This window comes from Mycena indigotica (genome assembly GCF_014461135.1).
Source record: "Mycena indigotica strain 171206Taipei chromosome Unknown Mind.scaff0004, whole genome shotgun sequence".
NCBI lineage: Eukaryota > Fungi > Basidiomycota > Agaricomycetes > Agaricales > Mycenaceae > Mycena > Mycena indigotica.
This window is the reverse complement of record NW_023503003.1, coordinates 3,976,507-3,992,071: the sequence shown is the minus strand read 5'-3', so window position 1 is coordinate 3,992,071 and position 15,565 is coordinate 3,976,507. Positions and strand designations below refer to the sequence as shown.

Below are 15,565 nucleotides of genomic sequence, written 5' to 3'. Positions count from 1 at the left end.
GTGATCGCGACGGCAATGGCGCCGAAATAATAAATTTCGTTCTTTGCACGCCGGCGGAGTTAAGATAAGCGAGCCATCCACAAGTTCAGGGCAGGCCAAGGTGTGTACAGATGTGCTTCTCTATTCCGTTGTTCCGCATGCAAAGTCTACAAATGCTACAGTGCTAACCAACAGAAAAACAATGAGGGAGTCCAGGATATCATGATAACAGAAGACCGATGCTCTATCGGGCAACTAAATCTTTTTTGGGAGAGTATGCAGTTAAAGAAAGAGAAATGCGGAGTTAGAACGCAGCCGGTGCCTTGGTCTCGACGTCATATTCAACGCTCCCTTGCTCTGCTGGTTGTCGTTTGAGTGTAATATGGTTGTCGAATTCGCTGGTTGGGCTCATACCCTCTTCAGCGCGTACAAACGTCTCCATCTACAAGATTCGTTGGTTGAATCGAGATACTTTGACACAAGACAACACACCTGAACATGAACCCCAGGTTGACCCTTTCGCCCAGTTGTTGAGAGTCCCCGCGTTCCGCTGTGGCTTCGCATGGCACCAGTACTTGATCCAGATGGTTGACTAAGAAGGGAAGTTAGATGGAGTCTACAGACAAATCGGCGATAAAACTTACTACATCTCTGGTCCACTGCTAGTAAAGTTGGTCAATCGACGCACAGCACGAGTAGCGACAATCTTAATCTTGTTAACAGGATTCATTGGACGATGACTAGCAAACTCACGGTGGAAGCTATGGCGGCTGGAACGTTAAACACAACGCTCATGATCGAGTTGAGTTTAAGGAACATGAAGACGGTCGCGATAAGATTGGCCAGGAATCTGAGAGAGTTTAGTCCTGATTGGACGGAGAAGCACGGATGACTGACGCAATGAAGAAGAAGACCAGGCCGTCCTTGAATATCATCTTTGTCAACCTGCTCTTGCCTTGACGTCGGACTCCCAGTTTGTAGGCGTTAAGCAAAAGAACGATGAGATCGAAGCACATGGAGTAAGTGAACGTGGCAGCCAAGATGGTCGTATTGGTGTCCTGGATTATGCAGCTGCCAAGCTCGTCGGACCACTGCGCGTCGAGGAGCACACCTACAGTAGAAGAACAATCAATGGATGAGAATAGATCCGAAAGCCTGAACGTACCTTGAAGGATGAGGCTCCAATGTCCAAGAATGATTATGACCAGCAAGGCTTTGATGTACATGTTTTGCGACCATATGGCTAACGTTCGGAGAGAAAGATTTATGCTGGCAAGCCCGACGGCAGCATCGCCTGCGAATTGGTTGAATGTAAAGAGCGACTGGCAGTTTATCTCCCTGTCAATGCGAGTGGTGAGTGAAAGCGGGCATAGTAGACTTTTTCGACGCACTGGAATGTGTCGAACCCGATTGCACTGTAGTTCAGGCAGGTGAGATTTAGTTGAACAATCAAGGGTTGGGAAGCTTACATTCCGATTAAAGCACCCAGCAAAAGATACCGGTTGGCAAAATAAAAGATCTGGTTGAGCATCAGCAAAGGTGAGGAAATGGTCTGCAGACGCATTCTACCAAGGGCCACCGGAATCGCTTTCGCCCAGTGAGCACCTGCCAGTCGAAGGGTAATGAAATGAACCACTCCCATCTGAGATGAAGTTAGTCGATAACGAAATGCGGGGGGAGACTGAGGACGGACGCGTAGACGCCAAGCAAAGCATGTTGAAACTTGACGAAGACGGCAGCATCCTTGAGGAGCTCAGCTTGCGATGACCAGTCAGGCATGTCGGCAGAATAGTTGGGGACAAACCAAGTGCAAGGATCTTTCGGGCAACACCTATTTAACGAAATGTGAGGTCGCCGCTATTGTCCCGATGGAGGTATGAAGTCGTAAAGGCTTCCTGTCACACGCCTGTGGAGACACGTAACGTGATTCCGGCGCTCAACAGTAAAAAAAAGTACTTGGATGTCAGTGGACTGTGAGGAAGGTCAAATAAGGTGCCCAGAATGATGTTGGAATGCATTGAAGACAGGTGTAAACAGAAGACGAGGGAGTCTTTAGCTTAGGAATGGATGGTCGGACAACTGTAGAGTTGATGATACGGCATTCGGCGGCCACCTTGTTGCTTGTCACCACGCTTCATTCAAAAGACATCGGCTGAGACTCTAAGAGCAATTCCTCGGTCCAGATGTCTCTGAGGTCACTGAGGAGTGCTCGGGAAACCGGAGAAACGGGCATTAGCCCGGTCGTTTTCATCGCCTCTGGTGGTGAGTGTTGGTGATAAGATTGTTTCTCCATCAGGTCACTCTTTTTTCTGATCAAACTTCCATGGCACAAATTAGAGTCCCGCCATGACAGGAACCCACAAACGCCAGGAATGCCAGCAAACCCACTTCAATTCAAGCTCGTTTGCAGCCGCAAAGGTCTGGACTTCTTGAGTGTTGCTGCCGATTTCGATGGCTTCTTCGGATCCTTCTGCAAGCCCTTCCGACCCTGACTTGCGCCCGACTTCCAGTATGTTCTACTTATGTTTTTCAATATAGGCTGTCTGTCTCTCACTGTCCCGATCCGCATCTATCAAAAGAAGTTATCTGAACTCGCAGAGCAAGTACTAGCCAATCGCTTGTTCTCCGTTGACCACATCGACAACTCCCCTTTCCATCTTGCTCCCCCACCCCATGTTCCCAGTGCTTGCGCTAGCTCTACTCACCGTGTTGAGTGGGCTTTGGTTTCATCGTCGTCCGACAGTTGTCGAAGATGTTCACCGACTACCTGGACCGGCGCGTTTTTTTTTACTTTCGACCTCGGCTTGGCCAACTCATATACTGCTGTTGACAGTCTTCAAGTATTGCTAGTTGGATTTGGGGCCACGAACTGCTTGTCTTCCGCCATGCCGCAACTCAAATGTATACCATATGGGCGCGTTCGTTTGGGGGTCTCTTCAAGATTTCGGGTGCACTGTTCCATCCCGATATCGTGCGAGTTTCTGCCTTATTCGGATTCGCATTAATAAGCAACTGCTGGTAGATTATCGCTACAGACCATGCTGCGGTACATCACGTATTCACGAACAGCGACATTTATGTCAAATCGCCTGCATTCCGCCCACCAATCGACAATTTGATAGGCAAGGGCCTTGTCTGGAGCGAGGGAGAAGACTGGCGGCGTCAGAGGAAAGTTCTTGCTCCTGCTTTTTCGTAAGTTCATCAGTTACTTTACCGGTTTCTGTTGACATATCCTATGTGTGCTTTGAGGACAGAATCTGTGAAAGAGATGACATACGCCATATACGAGTCCGCCGAACGACTTGAAACTCGCCTGAATAACTTGCTTCTCGATTTCAAGGGTGAATCCAGTGTCAACATCATCCACTATATCAGTGCATGTACGTGAGTATCCAGCATATCCTTTCCGGCTTGAATTTATTCAACTTCATTAGTCTTGACATCATTGGGGCCGTAGGGCTTTCACACTCGTTCGTTGCACAATCAGCTCATCCAGGCTCCGATGCCGCGCTCATAAGCGCCTCTTGGACTGAGCACGTGAACAATGGACTTCAATGGCTTGGGTTTCTCGCTCCTCTCGTTGTCCGTGCAGTACCTATCGTGACGAAGGCGCCCCTTCCGTTGATGCAGAGCCAAGGCGTCATTAAAACCATCGTCACACGTATCGGTCGTCAGATCCTCGATCGAGAGCAAGCCACACTCAATGCCGTCGCACGCAATCAAGAGAATACCACAGTAGAGAGCGGCAAGAAGGATATTATCAATATGTTGCTGCGAAACAGACAGTCTGCAAATCCGTCAGAGAGGCTCACAGACTCCCAAATTTTGGACAATGTGAGTTGTACCTGGCTAAATGCGTCTCTTGAGCTGACCACCTACAGATTTCGACTTTCACGTTGGTGTCGCTGGTTTACGTGGCGCAATGACTGATAGCGTTGCCATTCTAGCATGGTTGGTCATGAGACCACCGCAGGCAGTATTGCCTTTACTCTTTGGGAGCTCGCCCGTAATCCTGAATACCAGGTGAAGTCAAGTCCACCTTCGTCAGCTTGAGCTAAACCGGTGTAAAGGACCGCCTTCGCGCTGAAATCTTGGCACACCCTCGAGACATGTCCTACGACGAGATCCAAAAACTTGAATACCTTGATGCCGTTGTCAAAGAAGGGTGAGGGTTCTTTTGCCCTACTTGCAAACAATATCTAAATTGGAGGGAAAAGCCTTCGCATGCACCCAGCTTCGCCTCAAACTGAACGCTTAGCGCTTGAAGATGACATTATACCACTTTCTACTCCAATACCGGGAATTGGCGATACCTTCAGGGTTCAGAAGGGCCAGGTGTGTTCATAGCTCCAAAGCTTTCGAAAGCACACAAGTTCTGTTTCTACTAGGTGATACATGTCCCGTTTACGACCATGAACACCAATCCAGCGGTGTGGGGGTCTACTGGTCCTATATTCGATCCCTCGCGGTGGCTTGAGACACGCGATACTTCTGCGCCTCCCCTCCCCCATGGGTGGAGTGGTCTTTTAACTTTTTGTGACGGCCCAAGAAATTGTGTTGGGTGGAGATTAGGTTCGTCTTTCCACCTGCCTGATTAAAAGCCGTGTCAACTCTCTTAGCGGTGCTCGAATTCAAGATCATTGTTGCAACACTAATCCGGTCTTTTGTTTTGCTCGATACTGGGGCCCACGTCGAAGAAAAGATCTCACCGACGCTGCAACCTGTTGTCGATGGTCGCGGAGGGCACTTACCCTTGAAATTGAAGCATGCGTGACGTGCTTCGAACGTATTTAGTCGTGTGGATTTGGAGAAAGGAGCTCTTTATCTGTGTCTTAATGCATAGCGAGAGTGGCTGGCGGAGAAACCATACAATTGCGGCCTGAACTGGACGCATTCAAAATTTTCTGAAGTTGCGGAACGGCAAAAAGCCACCCAAAACAGTGCTCTGGATGGGATTCAATGTCGAATGCAAGGATGGGACGCTCATTAGGTGTGCTCAATTCTTGAGCCCACTTCTACTTGACTTGTAGATGTGTCAGAGAAGTGCTAGCCGAGCACAGCCGACCAGTGCGATCAAATTGTGTCAGAACCTTAGCAAGCCAAATTTTAGTTCAAATTTCCCTGCTATGAGTACAGTGAGATAGATTTGCATAAACCAGCTGCAATCTGACTGAGATTTGCCCAATTGTTAAGTAAATCATCACACTGAAAAATGAAGCCAGCATCAAGCCCCCTCTCAGTGGCTCTCACACCGTTTGATATCACCGCGCTTAACGCTCGGTTAGCCTTTCTACGACACATCTACAAGTGAAGTAGAAGTGGGATCTAAGAATTGAGCACACCTATTGTGTCATTCATACAGAAGTTGAGAGTTTCAGAAGGCAGAGCCAAGAAGCGGTGCTAAGCGATGTCACTACGTCGTTAGTTGGCAACTTGGATAAAAACCCGTCGCGTCTATACTGTTTCCTCTCTCCTTCCACCATGTCCATTTCCGAGCTTCATTCGCGCTACGAGGCCGCTGGCCAGGCCCACCTCTTGAACTTCTGGGACACCCTCTCGCAATCGGAGCAAGCCTCGCTTGCCGAACAACTCACCTCACTCGATATTGAACGCGTCAATCGCATTTACACCAAGTCCGTTCAGGCAGAAACGGATGCGGCTGCCTCTGGCGCCCACGATCCTATCGAGCCCCTCCCAAAAGACGCCTCTGATTCAGTGAAAGCTGGCAAGGAAACAGAGTGGAGGGCTATTGGCTTGGAGGCTATTGCAGCCGGCAGTGTTGGCGTGTTGCTTATGGCTGGTGGACAAGGTACTCGTCTTGGAAGCAGTGCACCCAAAGGGTGCTACGACATCGGTCTCCCCTCCCACAAATCGCTCTTCCAAATCCAAGCTGAACGCATCGCCCGCTTGCAGACCGTTGCGGAAGAGACACACAAGAAACCTGCCGGCTCTGTCATTATACCTTGGTATATCATGACTAGTGGTCCAACCCATGGCGACACGACGGAGTACTTTGCAAAGAACTCTTACTTCGGGCTCGACTCCAAGAATGTGGTCTTCTTCCAACAAGGTGCCTATAATAATAACACACGTTTTCCGCATGTTTCTAATCCGTCATAGGCACGCTGCCCTGTCTAACAATGGATGGCAAAGTTATTTTGGAGTCACCGTCCCGCGTCGCGGTTGCTCCAGGCGGCAACGGTGGTCTCTATGCCGCTACACGGAGTCCCATTTCTTCCAACGACAAGTCACACACCGTCCTCACCGATCTCACCAAACGAGGCGTCAAATTCATCCATGCATATGGTGTCGACAACTGCCTCGTTCGCGTGGCTGACCCAGTCTTTATTGGTTACAGCATCGCTAAACAGGTAGAATGTGCCGCGAAGGTCGTCCCCAAAATCTCTCCGACAGAGTCAGTCGGCGTTGTTGCCCGCCGTGGAGATAAATTCAGTGTTGTTGAATACTCCGAAATCACCACCGCACAAGCCGAGAAACGGGATGCTGAGACCGGAGAGCTTGCGTTCCGCGCAGCCAACATCGTCAACCATTTCTATACGACCGAGTTCTTGAACAAGGTCGAGGCCTTTGAGGAGGAGCTTGCGTTCCACATCGCCCGCAAAAAAATCCCCTACGTCGATTTGGAGACCGGCCAGACTGTCAAGCCCACGAAGCCCAACGGGATGAAGCTGGAGATGTTCGTGTTTGATGTCTTCCCCTTCACTGAGCACTTCTCGGTGTTGGAGGTATCACGAGAAGAGGAGTTCAGTCCACTGAAGAACGCCCCAGGCACCGGCTCAGATGACCCTGAGACAAGTCGACGGGACATCTTGGCTCAGCAAACGCGTTTCTTGCGCAAGGCCGGTGCTACTGTATCGGAGGGCGTTGAGATTGAAATCTCACCTCTGGTGAGTTACGCTGGGGAGGGATTGGAAGGCATCAAGGGCAAGACATTCACAAAGTCAGGAATCGTGAGCGATTTGGTGGAACTGGACGCTTTGATGTAGAAGGAATGGGGCTGGAACACTACTTTAACACGGACCTGCAAATAATTAACGGACGGCTTTGTACTTTCTCATACCTTTTTAGTAATGTGTATCTTGCCAGGACAAAGGACGAGTTTGCAAGTTTCAGAAACGGCTCAATTCAGACCTACAATTAACCTCCTACAACCTCCTCCACATGCGCAGGAGCTTTGTTAAGTTTCGGTCCCTTCTTCTCCAGTTCCTCGCGGAGTGATGCAAACAGTCGTTGGGTTCTCTCCGCATTAGGCTGGAAAATGTTAAAGTAGCACAAATGAGAAGAGGCCGATGAACATACTTCTTTGGAGCATTGTATTAGTTTGTCGATGAGCATTGTTTGGCCGGTCTGCGCTTCCTCAAGATCCTTCCTCACCTGTTGGATCTAGGCCCTGCATGAGTTCAGCTGACAACGGTATCGTGACAGATGCTGGACCTCTTCAGACTGCTTTTCCGCACGGGCTTTCTCTATTTCGGCAAGTTGTTTCTGCTCAGCGGCGCGAGCACGAGATAGGAGCACTTCTAACTCTTTCGAGCGAATGACGCATTCGAAATGACGCTCCCTCAGTTCGTATTGACGGAGGACCTCCTTGAGCCGTTCACGGACACTAGAAACATTTCAACCATTGGTTCATGCGGAGAAAATGCCAGCGCACACGCCGTCGAAGATCTCAGTCAGCGACCTCTTGGCCCTAGAACCGAGTTGATGACACTCTGAGTGGGATGTCTGCAATGATAACATACTCTTGAGGATCGTCTGTCCAATTCTTCTTGAGTTTGAGGCGACGAGGCTCTGCCAAGTCCTCCTACCCCGATTCAGTTCGACGGTGACTAATGAGTGAAGTTGCGACACACCCATTCCTCCGTTCCAGGACCCTCTGTGAGATCCATCAGCTCTACTGCGACGATCTCGTCTGCATCCTCCATGCCAGCTTCCTCCGGAGTTTGATCCGCCTCGACGGTTCGGCCGTTGTGAGTGAAGATGAACTGCATCGTCCCGCCAGCAGGTGGAGCATCGGACTTGACCGATGCACTCTCAGACACATTGCTCGCTTTCTTCCCACCCGTCTTCTCCATCCTATCGGTCCAGGCATTGAACAGACGCGACAATTTTGTCTTGCGTGAAATTTTGAAGAAGAGCTCGGCACGATATCGACAAACGACTTTGACAACAATGTCCGGCATTTCTCGGTATTTGGCGTCCTGTGCCTTGACCTTCTCCGCGCGTTTCGTGATGTCGTTGCGCATCTGGATGAGCTGGAGTGGCTCAACAACCAAAATTGAATGTAGTGAAAGCGTAACTCGCACCTCGTCCTGTGCATCCTCGACCGACTGTGCCAACCGCTTTCCATCCTCCTGAGCAGGGTCAGATGAGTTCTGGCCGTGGCGCTCCGCTTACCCGAAGTCGCTTATTGTCCTGGATTACCATGCCTCAGCGAAGCATGTTGCTGGCAAGGAACAATCACCTTCTGCAACTCGCGCGCAAGACTCTCCACCTTGGTCTTGGCCTGGTTCGCTTTGGTGAGCTGGCTCTTTGCTGCGTCTTTGTCCTTCATGAGTTTTTGCTTTTCCTTTGCATGGTCCCGCTCTAGTCGTTTGAACTCCGCAAACTGGAGGGTACATAGATCGGTCGTTGGTATAAGGTATCGCGGAGCGCGTTGGGGATCTCACCAGCTCGATATATTTCGCATGAATGGCTGTTTCGCTCATGCCCTTGACCGACTTTTGTGCCTCTTCAGCTGTTTTGGATCAGCCTCATGGAAAGACGCAAGTCGCGGGTCAACGCACTGAACTTTCGCTCCTCCTCTTCCTCCAGAACTTCCTCTTCTTCAAGGGCCGCGATGCGATTCTTCAAACTTTCATACATTGTTGCAGGGTCGACGGGTGCCTCCGTCTTCTTTTTCCCCTTCGCATGGCCATTAGCGGCGGGTCGGGCTTGTTGTGGAGGGGCTGGAGGAGCTGCGGCCGGTGCTGGAGGAGCTGGTCCATTCGGAAGAGGTTTTGTTGGCCGTCCAGACGCGGTGGATGTGCTCATAGAGGAAGGTGTGACGATGGTCACGAGGCGTTGGATGAATTTGGTGAGGCGAGCGCGAATTTTGGGCATAAAGCTGCACGGATAAGATCTGGAAGTGTTCGCAGCGGAAACAGTGGATATCGGCGTTTTGAAGTAGAGCGGAAAGACAAGGGATAGACAAAGTCGGGAGACGAACGGACCTGTCGAAAAATTCCCTTTTTTGGAAATGAACTTCAAATTCCAGTTTTCGACAAGTGCAGGGTTAAGTATGGAGAGGGTAATGTGTAGTATGTCGATGGATGGGGGATAGTGATTCAAAGAATTTTGGGGGGGCCAAAAGGGATGAAAACACATTTTGGATCAATGAATCTTGGGATAATGAACTTGCACAGTGAAATAAATTTCCTTTTTGGGACACAAGCAGGAAGTTATGTTTTCAACAAGTTTTCAAGGACGGCTAGGCAACTTCAGGCAATTTATTCCCCAGAAGATACATAAAAGTCAAGTAACTGCCAGAGTTGAGAGAAATAAATTAAAAGAGGTAGGGGGACGAGGAAGAAACCAAAAGATGATTGAGAAAACTGAACCCTGCCCGGATTGAACGGACGACCTTATGGAACCGAGAGAACGACGAAATGTCCTTTGCTGGAATCATACGCGCTACCACTGCGCCAAGGGTTCGTTCTCTAGATTCCACGTCAACTGCAAGTGTTACAGTGCGGGCGCCTCCAACATCTCAACAATTGTTCCGTCGTCCCCTTCATTGCATGAGCGCCGCTCCATGATGCTATCGACACACTATACGCAGCTTGGTGGGTAGTGGAAGAGAGTAGGAAAACGCCATTGCTCATGAGAGATGAAGGATGATACGTAAATATGATGTGACAAGTCCATAACACCTGTCAGGGGAACCTCCCTTTCGGCCCCTCGGAGACGATTCCGATTCCGGTCCGACTCCGGCTCCGACTCCGGTGATCGCATCACCGCCTCCGTCAGGCGCATCGCCGCCCCCGCCTGGCGATCCCCCTGGGACCTGGCCTGCGACATGGCGCAGGCATACTGCACGGAGCAACGATCAACCTTGGCGCGTCAAGAGCGCAGTATATAGTTCCGCTACCTAGCAGGCGGACCCTTAGAGTTTCTTCTCTTTGGATCCTCCCCTGCTAGGTCAGCCTCACTTGTATTTGCTTACTTCTATTCACTCTTTGGATCCTCCCCTGCTAGGACCTTGATCTCAGGCCTCCGGGGTTGCCCTTACAACACCTTTCTGTTCTACTGGACTCAAAAAGCATTATCTTCAAGGCAAACACGCAAAATACGCGTCTTTTGACGTGTTATTAGCCTCTATGTCAGAGGCCAAACGAAAAGTATGGTTCTTTTCATCCTCTATAGTAGATCTAATCTTGTTTAGTGGGCTCAGATTTTCGACCAATCTGGTCAACCCCAGCCCAAGAAGAAAGCAAAGAAGGTGTGTATATATGCTTTTATTCTATCGTAAAATGAGTAACAATGACTATAGACCACTTTGTCTAGTGTAAAATCTGATATTCGCCAATATTTTGTGACTACGAATGTGAGTCTCAGATTGTTATGGGCATATTACCACCTCAGTCTACCCCTGACCCAAACCTAATAAGGTTAATGTACCTTGGCAAACCCTCCACCTATGATCCCCTAGAAAGTGGAGCCCTTCCACTGGCCGGGATCCTACCACCGGATGTGGAGGCTTCCCCACCTGTCACGTCACATTACTGTGGAGGTTGCCACCATAACTGCCTATTTTGAACCTTAGTATTGCCTACACTATTGCCTGTGTAGTGCAGCTGAGCCAGTCTAGGTAGGTGTTGGACCTTGTATGGTATAGTGGCTACCCAGGGCAATGGACCTGACCATGTTCACTGTACTGTAGCTTGCAGAATGAGAGCCTGATGATAGCCTTATTAAATGAATTGCCCCTTTAGAAAATTGAATCTTCCCTACTAGTAGGCTGGCTGGGAGCCTTGCCTATCAATACATGATCCATAGAGATGACAGCCCTGGTATCAGCTTATTTGCTGGCTCAGAAAATTAAATTTTCTCTGCAAATTACTACTGATGCACTTGCTTGAAGCCTTGCCTATGAATAAATAATCCCTTGATATTCTTGACTGGAGTCTCGCCTATGACTCCATTTTAAATATATTATTAATTTCTGACCATAAGACTGGGTGGCTTTGAAGGATGGGGCATGAACAGGACTAAGAAAGGGAACAAGAAGTAAAAAGAGAAAAAGTGCAAAGATGGAGAATTGAACCAAAAATTATCAAATTGATGCCAAAGGCTAAACAGAGACAAGACCAGATAGAGCAGAAAGCTTTGTTGTACATACTGATCAGAGGCATATCATCGTCCCCCGCAGGTTCCACAATAGGAAATTGAACACTCATGTGATCATTGTTGACTGGTGGAAGGCTCCTCTGTGCTGGGAGGAGGGCTGGTGGACAGCTCCACCACCCCTGGTGAAGGACTGGTGGAGGATTCCATGGTGGAGCCAGCAGAGCTGGTGGAAGCATCCCAGTGGCATGATGGATAGTCCCACTCAGCTGAGGGAAGGGTAATGGATAGTGCCACAGGGAGGAAGGCCAAGCTATGGATTGTGCCTCCCTTCCCTTGACTTCATCCACACCCCATGGCATTCTCCACAGGTGTGCTCCCCCCAGACATGGCATTCTCCACTCTGGACAGGCACACCCTGGGGTTCTATCCACCCAGCTTCTCCTCAGGCTTGGGGAACAATCCTCTCCCTCCTGGCTGGGACAGTGGCTCCCTCCACGTCGCGTCGCGTCGCGTCACAGTCACAAGACAATACATCTATGAAGAGACTCTAAGTGCTTATTGAATACAAGCTGTTGGGGTAAGACAATACATCTATGAATATATGAAGAGACTTATTCTTGCATAATTTCCCTTTCCAACATAATCTGCAGACTCAAACTACTCATACACAGGACAGCCATCCAGGTGGCCCAGAATTGTGTTGCGGTCACGGGCAGTGTCGCGGTCACAAGACATGTCGCGTCGCGTCGCGGTCATGACCCCCAGCAAGCAAACTTCTTCTCCTCGAGGCGGGCGGTGTCGCGGTCACGGGCAGTGTTGCGGTCACGAGACATGTCGCGTCGCGTTAATACACGTAGAAAATGAGCAATCAAGGAGATCACTAGGACCTTCAACCTAACTATTCAAATCCTAATTTTGTGCGGTTTGTGTTCGGGGTTCGAGCCGCAGGAAACGGCTAACAGATTCAGATGTTCTTATTGATATCAGTTGTAATTGGATGTTGTAAAAGCTTGTATTGAGGTTTTCACTGTGATGAACAGAGCAATAGCAGTTGTTGGGTGAGGAGTTGATATTTGAGAGGAGCAATATGGCTCTACTCTCCTAGCACTTGCACTTTGCACTTTGCACTTTGCACTTGAACTTGAACTTGCACTTTGCACTTAAACCTGAACTTGCACTTTGCACTTGCACTTGCACTTAAAGAAATCCAACTGATGTGACGGTGGTGGTGTCACAATCAGAGGACACTGATTGTATTGGTTTGAAACTTTCCCCTCTAAACCTAACTGATGTGATACTGGTAGCTGTCACAATCAGGAGGGTCCGCCAGGGGGTCCTTGTTATTCTATCTAATTTACAGGGCTCCTTATATACTACTCTGGAAATAATTATGTAATGTGTGACACTGTGACTTGATCCGCTGATCCGCCTCTAGAATGTTCTAGTCCGACTTCTGGAATGTTCTAATATAGGTCCTGGTTCAGAGTTGCCAAATACAGACATGTTACCACTTATTCGGTTCAGTTTCTAGACCAGGTCTATGGCTAGAATCGGTCCAGAACTGTGTAGACCGCTTGGCTGGTCCCTTCTGGAATAGATCTAAAGTCTAGAACAATTCTACTGGAAGTTCTATACATATGGCATGATTATTTGTGCTTCAAACTGGATTTATAGAGCCCTCCTGGCATTATTCACCAGTTGTCATATTGACGGCTCATTATCTCCCCTTTTTATAAATATTGACCGTCCTCGGTCATCTGAAGCAACAATATTCTGACTACATTTTTCATCACTTCCAGCTACATTTTTCACTGGGTTTGTTGTATGCCATGCAAGAACATTTGAGTTCCAGTTCCTGATAGCGATGATTCACTATCTGTGTGCTTCTTCTCTCTAGATTCATAATTTTTCCCAACCATATGTCTATAATAGAGTCTGATATCCCTTGGACTTCTCTGTATATACCAAGCTTTGTAAAATTGTCCTGAATTTTCCTGAATTTTATCTAGAGTTTTCTTGAATTTTATCTCCCTTTTCTCACTTAAGTTCGAGTTTGTAGCATACTTGATCACGTTCCCCACTGTCTTATTACCCTTTTATTTCTATTTTCTCGCTTATCTGAGCCTTATCTGTGTGTTACCTCCTTATCTAAGCTCAATCATTGCTGAATCGTCGTTATCTCGTTGGGGCTAAGCCAGAGATGGTCGTTATCGGCTTGCCTCGTCCGCCATACAGCAGTCTATCCAATCTCGTCGGCGATCTCGGTTTAATCCGACCGGATCGTCGGTCACCGGGCGGACTCGGTCCGTCCCCGATCAACGTTCTCACACTTACTTCTTTGCTCTCGACCACCACCACACTGTCTTTGACGAGCTCTGCCCTACCCCACGAGCGCCGTGTGCTCGTCTTGGGTCTCTGGCGAAGGTCTTGCGCTTTCCTGGCGCCTTCGGGTCGCGTGTCTTGCTGGCCGGCCCGTTTGACTTGGGTGACGCGTCATCGCTCGACGCCCGTGATCTCGCGCGTGTCTCGTTGTTCTGAACGGCGCTTCGTCTTTCTATGGCCGTATCTATCGTATGGGAGCAGTTGGATGGTGGGATGGAAGGAATTGGGGACGGCCAACACCCGTTCTTCGCTGTTTGGTGTCGGTTGGAGGTGAGTCCTGTGGTTCCTGTCCCAGTGGCTCCACTTCTTGCCTGGCTGCGGCGGGTCTTGCATGTCGGTGCTCCTTGCAGCTCGGTGGCCTCGTTGCGGCCACGCGTCGCGCGTCATCGCTCGACGCGCGCGTTTCCTCGCGCTCTCCGCCGTTCTGGGCGGCTGTCTTTGATCGACTGGCGATACACGACTTGTCTGGGGTGTCGGGTGGCTGGCTGTGGAGCATTTGAGGTCCCGGAAAGCATGATGAGGGCGGAATGGGCCGCGCTCGCGGTCTTTCCTGATATGCTGGCTATTTGCGGTTGTGCGCAAACTGCCGTTTGCACTCGCGGGCGCATCACAGACGACCGTGTAGCCATATATATCAACATTGCAATATATTTGGTGCTGCAGTGACTGTCATGACGGACGTTCGTTGTCCAGCTTGTTTTTGGACTGTCTTTGAGTCCGGGTGGCCGCTCCGAATTCCGATCTCTCTTCCCACGATTACTTCTCAGAAGTTCGGGGCCTTGTTCCAGGCCCTTCTGTCTGACTCATGTCGCGAATCCCGTGCTTGTTAGTCAGCACATTCGCTTGCCCTATATAAGGGCGAGCTTTCCTCTACGTTCAGTGCCGATCCCATCAATTAATTGGGACCATGATCGTACATACTTCATATTATATATTATTCAATGACGCCTTCTCTGCCATTGTTACACTGTGCGCAGTGCCATCCCACTCCTCAAGACTAGTCGGGAACTTTGAGATCCAATTGCTTTTGAAGTCACCACTAGTTAACCACAGTCATTTTATCTAAGCAATTGAGTTGCCTTATTGATGCTTGACTCCGTTACTAGTACATAGTTCATTCAAGCAATACCTGGGTCATGCTTTGATCTTTGTTGTTTTAAGTCATCTGTGATGCAATCACTTCGCATTGCCCGGAGTTCTGAAATCTGATGTGTCCAACTACTATCCTGGCTTGTTAAACTAATTGTGTGGTGCCATCCCTTTTTCCCAAGTTTTGCTTTATAGTGATGCATATTTCATAGAAAGAAAGAAAAAAAAAGGAAAGCATAGTATTGCATAGGGATCAGAAGAAGACTGAAAAATGGGAAACATACTCAAATCATATAAGGAATCAAATAAATTAAATACTCAGAAAATCAGAGTAGGTATATTTCAGTGATTAGCCCAGTAATGTTGGACTCTCCAGGCCAGTGGTTCATTTCCAGATGGTAAGCGCTGTCCATCACCAAGCTGGAGCTTTCCTCTGTGATCCAATTTGATCCAAAAATCATGGATGTGTTGAATCTTCCAAGAGCATTCTCTAGTAAAGTGACCTACATGCTCACAATAATAACATCTTTGTGTAAACCTTTGGTGCTGAAGTTTTCTCATATTTGCTTTGGGTTGAACTAAAGCTGGGACTGGGGCAGGTTGAAAACCTAATTGACTGGGTTCAGCTGGAGGATGAAATGCTTTAATCTTCAAGTCCTCTTTATCTGAATCAATTGGGATGGTTTCAGATGTTTCAGGTGCTTGACTTTCTGAATCATTTGAAACTGGTACTGATGCAACTTTAGCAAAAGCAGACTCTTGAACT

The 15,565-nt window shown here is 48.8% G+C and overlaps 4 protein-coding genes across 4 annotated transcripts; 2 read left to right on the top strand and 2 right to left on the bottom strand.

Annotated features, from left to right (window-relative positions):
- Positions 1-283: 283 nt before the first annotated feature.
- Positions 284-1,758, bottom strand: MIND_00510200 (uncharacterized protein; the record flags this gene model as incomplete). The annotated part of the gene is made up of 10 exons (XM_037361893.1): positions 284-421; positions 472-571; positions 624-685; positions 733-829; positions 877-1,090; positions 1,145-1,317; positions 1,371-1,394; positions 1,449-1,498; positions 1,549-1,621; positions 1,673-1,758. 10 exons carry the CDS (start codon positions 1,756-1,758, stop codon positions 284-286), a joined length of 1,017 nt encoding a protein of 338 aa, XP_037222185.1.
- Positions 1,759-2,652: 894 nt separating this feature from the next.
- On the top strand, positions 2,653-4,753 carry MIND_00510100 (uncharacterized protein; the record flags this gene model as incomplete). The annotated part of the gene is made up of 11 exons (XM_037361892.1): positions 2,653-2,754; positions 2,813-2,950; positions 3,002-3,171; positions 3,229-3,363; positions 3,414-3,813; positions 3,861-3,874; positions 3,927-4,002; positions 4,050-4,144; positions 4,197-4,314; positions 4,368-4,551; positions 4,599-4,753. 11 exons carry the CDS (start codon positions 2,653-2,655, stop codon positions 4,751-4,753), a joined length of 1,587 nt encoding a protein of 528 aa, XP_037222184.1.
- A 707-nt stretch (positions 4,754-5,460) lies between these two features.
- On the top strand, positions 5,461-6,986 carry MIND_00510000 (uncharacterized protein; the record flags this gene model as incomplete). The annotated part of the gene is made up of 2 exons (XM_037361891.1): positions 5,461-6,049; positions 6,100-6,986. 2 exons carry the CDS (start codon positions 5,461-5,463, stop codon positions 6,984-6,986), a joined length of 1,476 nt encoding a protein of 491 aa, XP_037222183.1.
- Positions 6,987-7,137: 151 nt separating this feature from the next.
- MIND_00509900 (uncharacterized protein) lies at positions 7,138-9,102 on the bottom strand (the record flags this gene model as incomplete). The annotated part of the gene is made up of 11 exons (XM_037361890.1): positions 7,138-7,251; positions 7,300-7,383; positions 7,435-7,606; positions 7,655-7,690; positions 7,743-7,804; positions 7,854-8,255; positions 8,307-8,354; positions 8,398-8,415; positions 8,465-8,608; positions 8,670-8,737; positions 8,787-9,102. 11 exons carry the CDS (start codon positions 9,100-9,102, stop codon positions 7,138-7,140), a joined length of 1,464 nt encoding a protein of 487 aa, XP_037222182.1.
- Between the last annotated feature and the right edge of the window lie 6,463 nt (positions 9,103-15,565).